A 15441-nucleotide genomic window follows, 5' to 3' on the forward strand; every position below is an offset into this window, starting at 1 on the left:
AATACCAACCATGAAGACCTCCCCTCCATATGGCGATGCCCAGACTCAAGCTCATTTTGGCACATGATATTGGGAGACCAAAAGCTCAGTAAAAGCAAGCTTGGAAACCCACTCGATACTCTAGTCCTAGTTTTGCAAATTCCCCATCTCCAACAAAATATGTGTTGGCTTACAGAGAAGCACATGTTTCTAGCAGTTACACAGGAGCTGTTAGATTTTACTATTCAGTTGCCTGAAAGAAGAAAAAGAAGTCTCCTCTGTTGGCCTATTAATCTGTCATAACGAGATTCTTCATAATTAATTTGTCCCTAACAGTTGCTTTGTAGTGGTAGCAAGAGAATATTTCAGGAATGGCAATTACCTCTGGTGTCAAAATGATGAGGAAAACAAATGTTCAACCATCAACAAAATGCAGTGCCTTTTCCACTCCCACCCGATGGTGGGTGACAGCACTGCACATCAGAATTACAGTGCAGTTAATTACTAGGCATGTTACAATTGAGAATTCATTTCTCCTCTTGAGATGAAATTTGTTGAGCAATGCAGGTGGAAGGAGGGGCATCTGCCACTGGGATGGGGGCTATGTGGGGAAGTGGTCTTATCTGTACATTGCTGCTGCTTTAATTTACTACACATGTCAAACTATTATAAGCAGTGAACACTTTTTTAAAATATTTAAAGAACCTTCCTTCATTATCTACACATACGTCCCACCATTTCAAAGATTTTGCAAAAAGCAGAGCTTGACTTCTTTGTTGTTGCTTTATTTAAATTTAGTATTCTTCAAACAAAAACCACATGCCTGCATTAGTTTTTCATACTAATATGAAATATAATGGGTTTCTAGGCTGTTTGTAAATGGAAGAACTCCTTGAGCTGTGAGCTCATTGGGTTTCAGTACATTAGGGAACCTGACATCTGTTTCTGGAGTGAGATTTCCAGGAATGAAGCTAAGCCATGCACGGTACAGACCTCGTCTCTCCAGGTGAGGACCAAGCTCTGCCAGTGCTGGGAATCCTACTCTGGAAAGGGATTGGGAAGGGAAACCCTGCTGGCTCCACTGCCATTGACACAGGTGTGCAATGCCGCAGCCTGGGAGAGCTGTCCTGCCTGGGGCTGGCAATGAAACCACCCAGCACCTGGGTCTTGATTTTCTTAGAAAACTAAGATTGTAGCAAATCTTTGCCACATGAATTGCTAATGAATGTAAGACCTGCTAGGGTAAGTCTGTACCAAATCTGACAGCAGCATGGCAGGGGCCAGAAAAGTGGCAGCCAGGGCTGAGGCATCAGTGGGGGGAGGTAAGGGCAGAGCTGGGGCAGGCTGCAGGAGAACCAAGAGAACAGGAAGCTGATTCAGGCCTGGTACACGATGGCAGCACAAGTGAATGGAGAGGTCAGCTGTACAGGGCTAGCAAGGGAAGCTGCATGCATTCAGACAGGGATATACCTGGAGAGGTACATGCATGAAGCTGCTTCTGCCTGGATTTTGCTCAGTCCTGAGCCACATTACCAAGCACTTGATACCCTAAAATCAAAACATATGTTTAAACGAGTCAAACATCACCCTCACTCCTGGTACAGACTTAGTCCCTAGCCTGTAGCCTCTGGGGCCAGTGAAGGTTAAGGAAAGTTGCAGTTGATCCAACCCTGCGGGTCAGGGAGGCAGGAGCTTGTATAGCTCTTGGGAGCCCTTCATCAGGTTGCAGACAGCTCTTGTCTTTAAGCACACAGCCCAGTACAAGCACCAGCTCAGAGTGAGGAAAGCACAGTTCCAGCTAACAGCCTTGCTGCTTCTCATTCCCCATCGCTCAGGAGCCATCATTTCATTATAACAATGTTCCCCAGTCAAGGATCACCACTCCATATATTGGCAGTGAATAACTCCCAATTCAGACTGCCACAGCAAAACTTCAGCTTACTGCAAGAAATAGAAGAGGGGAAGCTGTCCTGGAGAGGAAGAAGAGAGACAGAACACGCGATACCAAAGCACTCCAGAGATGAAACAGCTCCTGCTGGGCTCTGGAAATGCCCAGCTGTGCTGCCTGACTGTGAACACAAAGGAAAGGCCCTAAGGGAGGAAAGTGTATCTTCCCTACTTCTCTTCACACAACAGTCCTACAATAAACAAATGGGAGTGCAAAGCTTGCTGCCCTTCAGCAAACCTGCAAAAAACAACTTGTGTTCAGAGAAACCCTACAATAACAAACAGGCTGCAAAGCTACAGAATTCACAAGCAACTCTAAACAAGTACATTTTCAAACAGAGACTGCAGGGGCAGTAAAGACATTTTAGGAGCTGGGTTTTTTTGAAAAGCAATTCTGCTAGTGACCTTTCCAGTGAATTTACCTCTAAATTCACCAAAGCTGGCAAGACAGTAAACGGATCCAGGCTTGGCAGGCGGCATTTCATAAAGCACTCTGTGCATGTGTGTATATGTGCAGGCTCACATGCAGATTCATTGTTAAAGTGGAGCTAGGAACAGAGTGGAAGCTGTATAAAGATGACCCTTGTCACTATGTTTATCTGCTCCCTGTGGGCTCCTTCCAAGTCACATCAGCTCAGTACACTGACAAAAACAAGTTGTTACTGGTGTCAGACCTGCCAAGATGATGCTGCTGCAGAAGAAGGAGCAGCAAGCTGCTCTGAATGGTGCACCATCAGCAGAATTTGCAGCCACTGAGACAGGACTCTCAAGCTAAAAAAAAAAAAAAAAGAAAACAAAACAAAACAAGGAAACCCCAAACCAATTCTACAGGACCAAAAGTAGGCCTAACTAGGCTAGCAGTGTGATTACCATCTTGGATTCACTCCTCCAAAGCCATCTTTGAACCTTCGACTCTGTCTTGTAAGTGGCTATTTCAACAGAAGCATGCACACCTTGAATACACAGGCACACGTCTACAGGCAGACAGATGTGCCTGTCCAGCTGTACAAAAATACAGACATGTGCAGATTTCTAGTCAGGACACCTGAACACCCTAGTCAATAAAGTAAGAGTAGCTTTCAAACCTGGCACCGAACTTTACATTTTATTTTGTTCCTAGACTAAATCAGCAACTGCTCCAACTCAAGAGAAACATAGCTTCCTTTTGTCCTAGTCTCCAGGGCTTCCTCAGCCTGTCAGAGTCCTGCCTGACCCTGAGGCACTGGATGGAGGAAGACAGCAGAGTTCCCTTCAGAGACACCTTTGCCTCAAGTATGCAAGCAGGACAGTCCCCACATAGGTAAAAGGGTTTCCTGGAACCAACTAAGATGCCTTCCATATTGCCAAGAAGTCCAGAGAAGTGCTTGCAAGACACCACCCACCACAGCAATTCCCTCAACACTGACTTAACAGTCTAAAGGAAGACACTGCCTTGACAGGTAGGATAATCACGTGCTACCCACCGGCACATTCTTTTATCACATACACTTTGAGGAGAACATGGTAAGGTCACTGGTTTAGCAGAGTAAATCTACAGTATTCAGACCTGGTCTGAAATTCCAGCCTGGCCTGATATGTGAAATATCTTCTGCATGCCACACCAGCCTTTTCATTCCTGTTTTTACATCTCTGTACTCCTAATTTGGGGTCCTTCAAGCTGGTGTTTCATTGCAAGCTGACTACAGTAACCTTAGAAAGGGGAACAGAATCCACAATATGGGTCTTCTAAGGACTCAAAGGACAAAGAAAACAACATTTGAGAAGCCCAGTTTGCCATTGCAAGTACCGACATGTCTCTGTCCCCAAATTAATCTTTTAGGTATTTATTTTTCCTTATCTCAGACAAGATTATTTAAATTCTCAAGCCAGCTGTCTTCCCATTCCTAATAGATAAAGCACTGGCTACCTGTCAGCTCTACTGATCAGTCTTACAGGTGGCCTCTGACAACCAAGTCATATAAACTTGCCCAGCTACACAGTCCTTCTTTAAGAAAACACCCCTGCTTAGGGCCTGATCCAAAGTCAATGGGACCAGCCTTATGTTACTTAAAGCAGCATCCTAAACAATTCCTTCTTTTTTTCCTGTTTCCTTCCCTCTTTATGCAGGCCTTCAACCCTCTGAGAAATCCTATGTGCATAACTATTTGCACCACCCAAATCTAGGATGAAAATCTAGCAAATAAATAAATCCACGAGCTCTTCAAAGAAGATACCATCTCATGCCATATCTCTTGACTTTGCACTGCTAAGTGTTCATTTCACATTGGGACTCAAGGCATAGTCCGAACACCAAATAAAACAATTATTTCTTCACTTCCCATTTGCTCTTTTTATAGTGCTCCTCAAGGTGCAGGCTTCTTGCAGCCTACATCCTTCAAGGGCTTCCTAATGGTTTCCTCACTGTACCGGTTGAGATGTTCTTCAGATATTCCTCCGGCTATTATGTACCTCTTCAGCAGCTATAAGGAAGCAAAGTAATGAGGTCTTCAGGGATTCAAAGGAAAAGGGATAGCCCCACCTGGAGGACAGAAGGCTAAATGCTTCCAAGCCACACAGTCACTCCTGCTGGGAAGGTGCAAGAAAGATCCAGGACCACTTAGGCAAGTGGTGTATGCCTGACACCTCACACTCATGCTCCTGGAGTGAAGCACTTCAGGGACAAGGGTGCACAGCCAGGAAAAAAGTACAATAAATGAGGCACTGCCTCTTTCCCCTCACTTCTCCTTCCTCCTCCAAAAATGTCACAGTGAGATGGCCCATGCCTCTGAATAAATCACTGCAGAGGACTGAAGAACATCCTGTTTTATAGGCACACATCCCCAAACAAACAGACCTTCCTAATGCTACAAAATTAAAACCTAGAGATGCTGTGGCCATAATGTTCAGCTGACACCACTCTAGAAAGCAGAAGGAGGAAAAGGAAGTATCTTATAATTATAAGATTTATTTTACAGCTTGTTATGTGTTTTCAGCGCAAAGCTTTCATGCTTTATGTGTTGGCAGGAAGTTTGCTAGACAGCAGTGCTCAAATGTAGAATCATCAAGCCACCAGCTGGTCCTGCTAGTAGCTTTTTTAGACTGCATTAGCGTCAACCATGCCTTTTAGATTAAGAGATATCCTGGGGAGCACATAATAGGGCAACCTAACATGATCAGCTCAGGGACTGTGGATGGGCTGGGAAGCTCTTCACCTCTATTACTGGTTCCCACTTAGCTTGGTGACAGAAAGTCACTGCCACCTAACGGCTATTCCTTGTCTCCTAGGAAAGTTCATTTGCTTCTCATCCCAGTTCACCACAGGCTGAAGCACAGGCAGAGAGCCACCACTGCACGCACTGGCTGTGGTGTAGAACAACCCATAGTCCCCATTTACAGTTGCCTTTTTGAAAGAACGCCATGGAGAGCTCCTGGGGATTTCTCTCTGCAGATGCAGTCCACCTCCATCATGAAGAAACTATTTTAGGACATCACTTCCTATTATTTAAGGCACACAGTCATACTGAATCAAGCAGGAAGTCCAAAGACACAGGCTACTTCATTGGTCTGAACTATCCAGAAACTGTAGGTTATTTTTTAAACACACACGCACACATACACCCACTCATTCTTTCCAGGATCCTTCAGTCGGGCAACTTCACTACAAGACACAGCTCATTTTTAAAACACCCACCCCAGCATGAGAAGCAAACACAACAAACACCAGGAATAGCTTCCAAGAAGCAAAAAATCCTATTCTGTGTAATGATGGCGCAAGGTTATACCTTCCAAATATTTGCCCAGATACTGACAGCCCAATAACCAGGAGTTTGAATGAGAACATCCTCATTCTACTCTCAAAAGGAGGAAAGCTAATTAACCTCCCCAAATGGCTTTTCCCTGACAAAGCAATTCTGTAGCCAACGAAGTTAATTCAAGAATGGATTCCCACTGTCTCCCAAGACACCTTGACCATAGAGCCTTTCTCTCCTTGCTATCTCATCTCCATTGGAAAAAAAAAAAACCCACCTTGTATCCACATTCACGACAGTAATCTTTTGTCTTACACAGGAAAACAAGAAAAAAAATGCTCTGCTCAACGTTTTCAGCTGTGGCCACTAGTGCTGAAGTCTGCAAGATGACCAACCCATTGCAATCCTCTTACTACACTGACAACAATTCAGAAGCCCATTTATGCCAGCCCTTAAACAAACCACATGTTGTGAGATACCTCCTGACTGACAGCAGGATCAACAGAAATTGATGCCAGCAATATAGGAAGTGTCAACCAAGACATCCAGGTGCTATGATGAGAGGCACACTGGAAATGTCACAGGGTAGGCTGACTTGAGACTGAGGACACAAACACCCAAGGAGGCAAACACTCAAGGAGGTGGAAGAATGTCAGAGAAATGCAGCCCTCTACAGAATAAAATGGTTTGTTTAGAAAGGAAATGGCACTGAGCAAGATCTTTTCCAACCTAAATGATTCTGTGATTCTAAGCAGAGGCAGAAACAAGAAGAAATGCCCAAGCTTACATGTGCAAAGATGGCCAGAATCATTTAATGAAATAGACATGAAGCGAAGAAAGCTCCTATCTCCCCTAACGCTCCTGACACTAGACCCACAGATGCCCAATGTCTTGGGGCCCACCATGGCTACCACTGGCCTTGACATCAGTACACTGGCATTATCATCATGTGCAGGAAAAGGGCAGACACCCCAGGAAAGGATTCTTAACTCAGGAAAAAGAACAAGTTACCTATGCAGTCCAGCCACCAGTGGAGAGATGAAGCAACCGCTGGGATGGACATAAAGCCTGACCACTTAAGCAGGTTTATCCCTGCTACAGGCAAGGGCAGGAATGGAAAAGATAAGACATCTTTTCTCCTGACTGCTGCTGAGGAAGGGCTGTGAGTACCATCAGGAAGGTGGATTCTCATATCTCCTGGCTGATGGGAGAACCAGAGAGAGGCAAACCAACCCCAGGGATACGCAGTGAATTTCCAGCTACTGCTTCGGGCCTCATGGAGAGTAGCAAATACACCCCCAATCTGCTGGCCATAAAAAGGTGCTGAGAACTGACTGGCTGAGAGCATTAGCATCAGAAGCGGCCCATGAGAGACAGAAAAACAGAGTAAGATTGAAGAGAATTCCCTGGAGATAAGTAGGAACCTGGCTAAAAATCCCTGGGGAACCCATTTCCTTCTTAATCTGCTTTGCATTTAATTGTTTCCTAATGACTATGTCCCTGTTTGGCCCCAACAGGCTCAGGGACTGGTGCTGCCACTGAGGCTTCCGATCTCTCGTCTGTGGCTATGGGTAATTTAGAGGCTCCAGTTTAATGGCTGACTGGGAATCCATGGAGAACGAGTTAAGCATTATCATTTCACTGGAGTAGCATCCACCAGTATGCTAAGTACCAGGAGGAGATGCACAGAAAAAGTGTTTTTCTACTCCCAGCTACAAGCCCAGACACACATGCAGCTGCACCCCCTCACCAAAGACAGAGGCACAGCAGCTGCACCCAGACCTGCTGGCACTATCTGCAGTCTGAAGGGCACCAAATCCCTGCCTCACAGAATCTTTATTCTAAGCACAGCACCAGAAGTGAGGCTGGCAATCAGTAACCAATTCATAAACATGCTTAGAAGAAAATTCCAAACTCTCAGCATGTGAAGAGGAGGTTTAGCTGGTCTCACTCGAAGGACAGAAAGCCAAGAGAGTACAATGAATAGCTGAGAGCACCAGAGATCTATCCAGGATAGAGGCAAGTAGAAGCAACGTCTGAATAAGTATCCTTCACACACAACACTTACTTGGAAGGGGCATTCACATCCTCTTGCCTCATCCAGTGACTAACCTTTAGTACCAGCTCCAATGAGGGAACTTCTTAACTAGTCTGAGATCAACAAAATCAGCTCCCACAGTGTTAAAGAGCTGCAAGATGGTAAAGACTTGATTGCTATCCATTTAGAGCTGCACTGAGGTAGAATCATAGAATCATTTAGGTTGGAAGACACCTTTAAGATCATTGAGTCCAACCGTCAACATAGCACTGCCAAGTCCACCACTAAACCATGTCCCTAAGCACCACATCTACACATCTTTTAAATACCTCCAGGACTGGGGACTCAACCTCTTCCCTGGGCAGCCTGTTCCAATGCTTGACAACCCTTTCAGGGAAGAAATTTTTCATACATCCAATCTAAACCTCCCCTCATGCAACTGGAGGCCGTTTCTTCTTATCACTTGTTACTCGGCAGAAGAGACCAACACCCACCTCACTACAATCCCCTTTCAGGTAGCTGTAGAGAGCGGTAAGGTCTACCCTCAGCCTCCTCTTCTCCAGGCTAAACAACCCCAGTTCCCTCAGCCGCTCCTTGTAAGACTTGTGCTCCAGACCCCTCACCAGCTTCGTTGCCCTTTTCTGGACACTCTCCAGCAGCTCAATGTCCTTCTGGTAGTGAGGGGCCCAAAACTTAACACAGTATTCAAGGTGTGGCCTCAACAGACCTGAGTACAGGGGGCAGTCACTTCCCTAGTCCTGCTGGCCACACTATTTCTGATACAATAAACAGATAAAGGGTTTGGCGTCCAATTGCCCAGGCCCAAAAAATTCTCCCCTGCCAAGCAGATGCTTTGCTAACACAAGCACTACGGGGAAGTTGCTGAGGAACCCACAAGGGCTATCACTGTCAGGCTCAGTGGTGGCCCTCCATAACACCCGCCAAGAAACAGACAGGCCTCCACAGGCCAACGGGTTTTGCTAACTCATGTTATGCCTGCACCTTCTTCCTCCTCTCTATCTCCCAGCTCATTCCTCCTCATGCAGCCAAAGGCTAGTGCTGGCCAGGCCAGAGAGTCCTCTTTTGTCATGCTGACATGCTGCACTTGCCATTAACTCTGCCACTCGCAGAGGCTGACTCAGCTAGTCTTGGCTGCCAAGCAGGGAGGGCACAGCTCTGTGCAGCGCCAGGAAACAGGGCTTTCTGGCTGCCTGGAGCATGAATTGACAAACAATCAAAACCTGCATGACAGAGGTTAATGAAGCCATGGAGAGACAAAGCAAAAGGTCAGGAATTTGCAAGGGCTGCTGCAAACTGCTGCCAAATGACAAGCTGTCCACAGCACTGATAACTCCATAACTTGGGTGTCACTCAAGAAAGCTACAAGCAGCCCTCTGCAAACCAGGTTTCAAAGGCATGTGGCAGAGACATGGGCAGATGGAAAGTGAAGCTGCAGACTCCAACACATCTATCCCCAGTTTATGCCAGGGATACCACTCACCTGGGATGAGGAGCTACAGCAGACCAATTTAGCATCCTTAGACAGGAGAGGATGAGAACAAGCCCAAGTAAGCCTCTCTGCAAACTAACCCAAATTCTCTAAGACCATACTGATGATGATGTGGATTTTCTGCCAGAGGAATACTAAAGCATGCTGGAGTCCAATACCACCTGACCCACTGCTGTTTCCAGCTTTTGAGTCCCTCCAGTCTGAGAGTCACTGGAGAGCACCACCCCATGCATTACAAGCATGCCAGTGGCCTAAATCCTACATGCACTAGAAAGAAAAATGAGGTTAAAGACCCTACTTCAAACACACCGTGCAGACTGGACTAATTCAGCACAAGCTGTATTTCCCACTCCAAAGAGGCCCTGAGCTGGAATAGCAGAGAGACCCTGGCTACATATACCACATGCACTCAACTAAAAATCAGTGTCACTCACAGCTCAAGATACTGTAGGGCTGTAGGCTGGAATGAAAGGTTCAGTGCAGGACCGAGAGGAGCAACAGGCGTACTTATCTTACTTCTCACTAGAAATGTTTTTTCTCTTCATGTTTATTAGTGATATCAAAACACAACAGTATGTTTTGCAATGAGATGTACCCTTCTTTGCCCAATCCTGATTTCTTTAGACATCTGCAAGCCTGATTCATCCCTATTATTTCCCCTCCAACACATTCCTTTTACTTAAATCCTTCAGCCTTCATGTTATGGCCATTACCAACCCATAAGCAGGTTAAGAAACCACTGCCAGTCCCCTCCCAGCAGCTGACCTCCACACAACCAGTCTGGGGAGAAGAGAACCAGTAACAGAGCCCAACCGTGTCTTATCCCACACACCGAGAACTTGAATCTCTAATGGACATAAGCGAGCACTGATTGCATGAGGACGCTATCGATGAGGGATCTTCTCCATTGGGTGATGCAGGTCCTGCAAGAACCTTATGTAATATGCAGCACAGTTTGCCTCTGCTGCAACCAATTTGGTAGAAGGCATATTGAATTGTTAAGCTGACAACTCGATGGTTTGCGTTACAGCTGTGGCTTTGGGAACACACCCATGCCTCGCAGTTTTCAAGGAACACAGTCCAGTGGTATAACCTACCTGTGATTTGAGGAAGTCATACTCCTCTGATCCGTATGGGACACTCCGAAGGGAGGTGAGGTAGTCATAGGTGATAACTGCCGTCTGCAAATGAAACCAGAAATGTTGAGCAAGCTCTGCAGTTATCCTAGATCACAGCAACAAACCTTCTGTTAGGAAGAATGTATGTAGCTTAGGTTCCAAAGTTTTGGTTCCACACTGGAGTTTACGGTAACAAACTCATAAGAAATTAAATGAAAATATTTAAATTTCAATGAACATTTATAGAAAGCAGTGTAGGCACCTCACTGACATATAGCTATTAAAAATAACCAACACTTGGTGCTCCTATACTATCTTCCATTTGAGAAGCTCAAAGCATTTTCATAACCTCTGCACAGCACCTTGCACAGCGGACTCCCACTCTCTGTCAGCTTCCACAATAAGGTCTGGTGCTGGCAATAAGAGGCCATGAAGACCCTGTTTGTGACCCACCAGTTATCCCATGCTTCATCTTCACACCTCCAACCTGCTTAACCACACTGGTGCACAGTGAGCTCAGTCTGCTCACCAATTAGCACAAGCAGTGGTACTTTTGGGAATATTCAACTGCCCAAAGGACTAGGGGGGTGAAGGGTCAGATACCCAATTACAAAACAATATGGGGATCCAACTAAAGCTTATTAGCTAAACATAGCCACAGACAATGGAATTAGATTCCTAAATGCCTTAATGATTTCTGAAAATGGATGTAGGGTATTTCACAATTTTATCCTACAACTAAAGTTCCTCTCTTTCCACAATCAGCAAACAGAACAGAAACATCCTCATCACATTCATAAAGTTTACTTGAAAAGAGAGAAGGGAATGTATACCTAGACGAACCTGTCCACTAACCTGTCATCTGAACTTAAAGATCCTTGCCATAAATAACCACTTGCATAACTCAGATCTAAAGTCAGATTTCCTCAAACCTCCTTACTGAAGGGGTAGGATCCCATTCTGGGACAGGATACTATCTACTGGATACATCCCTAGCAGAACAAGGACATCAGGTTCTGATAGGGTTGGAAGACTGGTCTTCCGCAACTATCCCCTCTTTCACCACAAACACACCTAGTAAGGGCACAAAGCACAGTTGATGTAACATGAAAGCCAGGAAGGCAAGGGGATCAAATCTGGTTTGAGACAAAGTTGCTGGAACTGCCAATGGGGAAACAGTCTGAAGCTGAGAGATGCATCAAAGAGGGGAATAAGTTACAGACAGACACACTCCTTCCTCATTGAGGTTAGGTTTCTCACATTTCTTGTTTTCCAGATTGGAAACTGAGCTTTTCAGGCTCTCTTGCCCCTGGTGAACTCATGAACTGTACAGCTACACAGAGTCACATTCAGAAGAAAAATTTTCAAAGCATCTTCCCAATCTCAAAGAACAACTTTGAAGTGGAGGGAGGTTCAAATCAGCCGTGCACGAAGGCTTGAGTTGGTTCTTATTTTATCTCTGGTCCACGAGGGTAATTATCACCTCCAACTTGAAAAGAAGTAGCTAACAGATTGGCCTGTATTACAGAGGAAGAGGGAATTAATAAAGCAGTTGCTAATTACATCATAATCTTAAACACTAAATTAGCATTATGATGATCCTGATAGGCAGCTCTGACATTGCCAAATCCCTGCTGTGTCTGAGATGTACTCCAGCTACAGCACAGATCTTTCCTTCTACTTACCCGGAACAACCGGGATATCCACAAAGAAATACGGCAAATGCACAACTGCTCTGCCAGGTTTCTAATTTTACCAGAACACAGAAACTGTCTGAAACACAATACTGTCCAGGCCACTGACTTCATTCTCATCCAAGACTAGTGCTGTTATTCATGTTACAGTGTGACACTGAATCTCAGAGACATAAAAAGACCTACCAGATCCAACAGTCCCTGCCCTTACAAATGCCAGATTATTTCTTTAACTGATTTTATACCGAGTCCAGTGTTAAACGTCCCAAAGACTTGGGCATCCACTTTCTATCAATGACTGCTCAACACCTTACACTCTTCCACCACGCCTAAACTATCCTCAGCTCTCACCAGGTCATGGCACAATGTTCTCTCTGAACAGTTGTCTACTCACACATAAGCAAGAGCCAGTTCCCTAAACTGAAGCTCAGAAGAAATTTTCTGCTAGTGCACTTCAAGTTCCTTACCAAAGTCTGCAAAGGACTACTTAAAATACATATGCTTAAAATACAAGCAGACTCAAATCTTTCTTATCAAACGCAGATGAAATCTGTCCAGAATCCTGTAGTTCTAGGTCAGATTTCTTGACCTCCGTGTGTCCTTTTCTCCAGGCTTTTGTTTTGGTTTGTTTGCCACACCATAACTTGTTCTTAAATTTTTGTGCTTTTGCCAGGCTATGGTCCAATGATTTAATCAAGCATCCAGACAAGAAGCCTGGGCAGGGCTAGATTGAAGGACAGACTCTTTAGGTGCACGTACATGCCACCAATACCCAAAGCCGCTTATTTGTTACAGAGTTCTCGGCTTTCATTTACAAAAAGATCAAGCCCAAGAAGCAGAGCTTCTTAGAAATGAACATCTCTAATTGCTCTGTTGGCTTCACCCAGTCTATGGCTAAGGAATGAGAGCAGTCTGGGCTGCCAGTGCTCAGATGAGAGCTGACCTCTGCCTTTCCAACAAGGAACAGCCCCCAAGCTGGGAAGGCAGAGGTCACTGGTGCAGCAGGACTAAAGGAGCAACCTAACCACATGCAGTCCTGTATAGTAGAGGGAACAGAGAATTCAGAGAGACAGAAAATTCTGTTTGAAAAGTATACAGACACACAGATATAAACACCTGCTGCCACCACCTACAGAACACAGAACATTGGCAGCATGCTTTTAGGGGTCACTGCTTGCAGCTCTGGGTGCAGAACCCTCTAATGCATTTAAGAGCAGGGCCAGTGAAGTGCTTTACAGCCCACCACTTGTGACTTCCCTGAAGGCAGAGGGCGTGAAAGTCAAGTATGTCTTTAGATTCACCAGCATCTAAAGCAAAGAAAATCTCCTTTCCCCTACTTCCTATTAATCAGGAAAGTAATCTCTCACCCTCACTCAAAACAGAGATCAACTGAACAGCTTCATCACTGTACAGATCTCAGTTATTTTTGCCTTAAACAGAAGATAGCCACAAAAAACACTGGCTTCAAGCAAGACTGAGGAACACTGGTCAAGCAGGCAGAACTCAAGGGCAGATTGGAGAGCCCAAACAGCCTGGATAGCAGATTCCTCTCCACCCATGATAAGCTGTGTTCCTTCTCCATGCCTCAGTTTTCTGTGCAGTACAAGGGAGAGAGCTGCTCCCTGCCACCAGGCAGCACTGCCTTATGGTCAGGGACAGAGCACAAAGCTTAGGACTTATTTAGCACTCATTAGCTAAGAAAGAAAGATTACAGTTTGTATTTCTGCCCTCACCCTTTCAAAATAAACACTAATCATGGTGCAGCTTGCACATATAAATGGCATGGCACCTGAGCCAACTCACAGAGCTCGTTTCTTATTGCATCTGCCCTCAGGAGCTGACTCCCTATAAAACTCATTAATGAAGTACTTAAAAGTCATAGAATATGCAGACAGACAGCTGCTTACCACTGGGGATCTGTAAATTACGGAGATCGTGGCCTGAAGTGACAGATGTAAAATGCAAGTGAGGTACAGGGAGACTGATAACCGCCTCCAGAGTCTCTGCTCTCCTTGTTCCTGGCTGCTCATGGATTCATCAGGGAGTATCCTCAAGGAGAAGGTATCAACCTGTTTGGCTGGCAGTCTCCATTCTCAGGTTTTCTGGAGCAGTGATCAACACAAGGGTGAAATAGCAGTGATGCTAGGCAGATGTAGTGTTTATTTTATGAATCTGGAAACCAATCCAATCTCAGAAGTACATCATCTCCCATCCTCACTTTGCCCTTGCTTTGAGAATGATCCTCAGAACACCTGACCTCCTCTCCCCAAATCTCTCATACTAAGGCTCACAGGGCAATGGCTACCATGGCATATCAATACAACCAGCACAATCCTTAAAATAAAATGTTCCAACGTAAAAAATGGCATATGCAGACAAGATGGTTTGAACTAAGTCACTGTTAAAGGCAGCAGCATACCGTACCTGGGTGGCTGATGAAGATGTGGGCCCAAAGTCATCCCTTGCTCTGAAGGTCCCACCCAACCCAGGGAAGCAGAGACAGTTCTCTGCAGCCCAGTATCTCCATTTCTTCCAAAATGTGCAAAAAATTCCCTCTATGCTTTCACCTCTTTTCTCCCCACTGCGTCAACTATTTGAAGAGCTCCCTATTGACCTTCTGACTCCCAGAGCCAGCTGCCAACTGGAAATGCAGAGAGGGGATGCAGGAAATCCCAAGTTCTTGTGAACTCCAATCCCCTTACCCACCTAGGAATCTTCCTGCACGTTACTAGGATGAAACTTACTGTGGCAATGGCTCGCCCCACACGAACAACTCCAAAATCATTGGGATCCAGGAACTTGTTGCCATACAGACAGATGCCAGAAGTGGCTGCCACCAATGAGGCAAGTTTCAAGGCCCTCCGTGCCATGACTGATGAACCCTGCCAAGACACAAAACAGCAACTGTAACATCTGAGGAGGACATAGTGATCCAATGCCTACAGCCCCAAGGGACCTAACAATCCAAGTTTTAATTGCTCCTTGGCTAACGATGCATTGCTAGCACTGCCCCCAGCCAACAGCTCAAGCAATCACACAGCAAGCGAACACAAGCTGACTCCATTGCTATTTCTAACTCAACAGTGTCTACAGGCCACAGACCCAGAAGTAACTCACTGCGCTAGACCTCGGGCACCCACCACAAAGCATTTGTTCATGGTCGCAAAGGCTTTACAGGGAGAAACAACAGGTGGACAGAGACAAGAGCGCATGTGCTCACCAAAAGTCAATTCTAATCACAGCAATAGCCCCTCCCGCTGCAAGTGTTTTGAACATAACACAGCGTAGGCAGATTGCAAGGGGTAACAGAAGATATAAACAAGCAAGGTTTAAAAAGAGCTTTTGCAACACCAAGAGCACCCAAAACTTGCTGGAAGCTCTGCCAGACTAGTTGTGAAAGTGCCTCACTGCTGCTGAGTGGCGGGAG

The 15441-nt window shown here is 45.5% G+C and overlaps 1 protein-coding gene across 3 annotated transcripts in view; it reads right to left on the minus strand.

Moving 5' to 3' along the window:
- Window positions 1–14902, minus strand: part of ADCK1 (aarF domain containing kinase 1) — a 79785-nt gene extending 64883 nt beyond the window's left edge. Inside the window, exons 1-3 of one of the 3 annotated variants that reach the window (XM_035901974.1) lie at window positions 14759–14846; window positions 13922–14116; window positions 10300–10383 (exon numbers count right to left, since the gene is read on the minus strand). In XM_035901974.1, the coding sequence (XP_035757867.1) occupies window positions 10300–10383; window positions 13922–14044 (207 nt within the window). In that variant the 5' untranslated portion in view covers window positions 14045–14116; window positions 14759–14846. Of the gene's footprint in view, window positions 1–10299; window positions 10384–13921; window positions 14117–14758 lie in introns of all 3 variants that reach the window. The other 2 variants (XM_009646647.2, XM_035901975.1) reach the window with 2 other exon arrangements.
- Between the last annotated feature and the right edge of the window lie 539 nt (window positions 14903–15441).

This window comes from Egretta garzetta, unplaced genomic scaffold, assembly GCF_000687185.1.
Source record: "Egretta garzetta isolate BGI_Z169 unplaced genomic scaffold, ASM68718v1 scaffold79, whole genome shotgun sequence".
In the NCBI taxonomy this organism is placed as follows: Eukaryota; Metazoa; Chordata; class Aves; order Pelecaniformes; family Ardeidae; genus Egretta; species Egretta garzetta.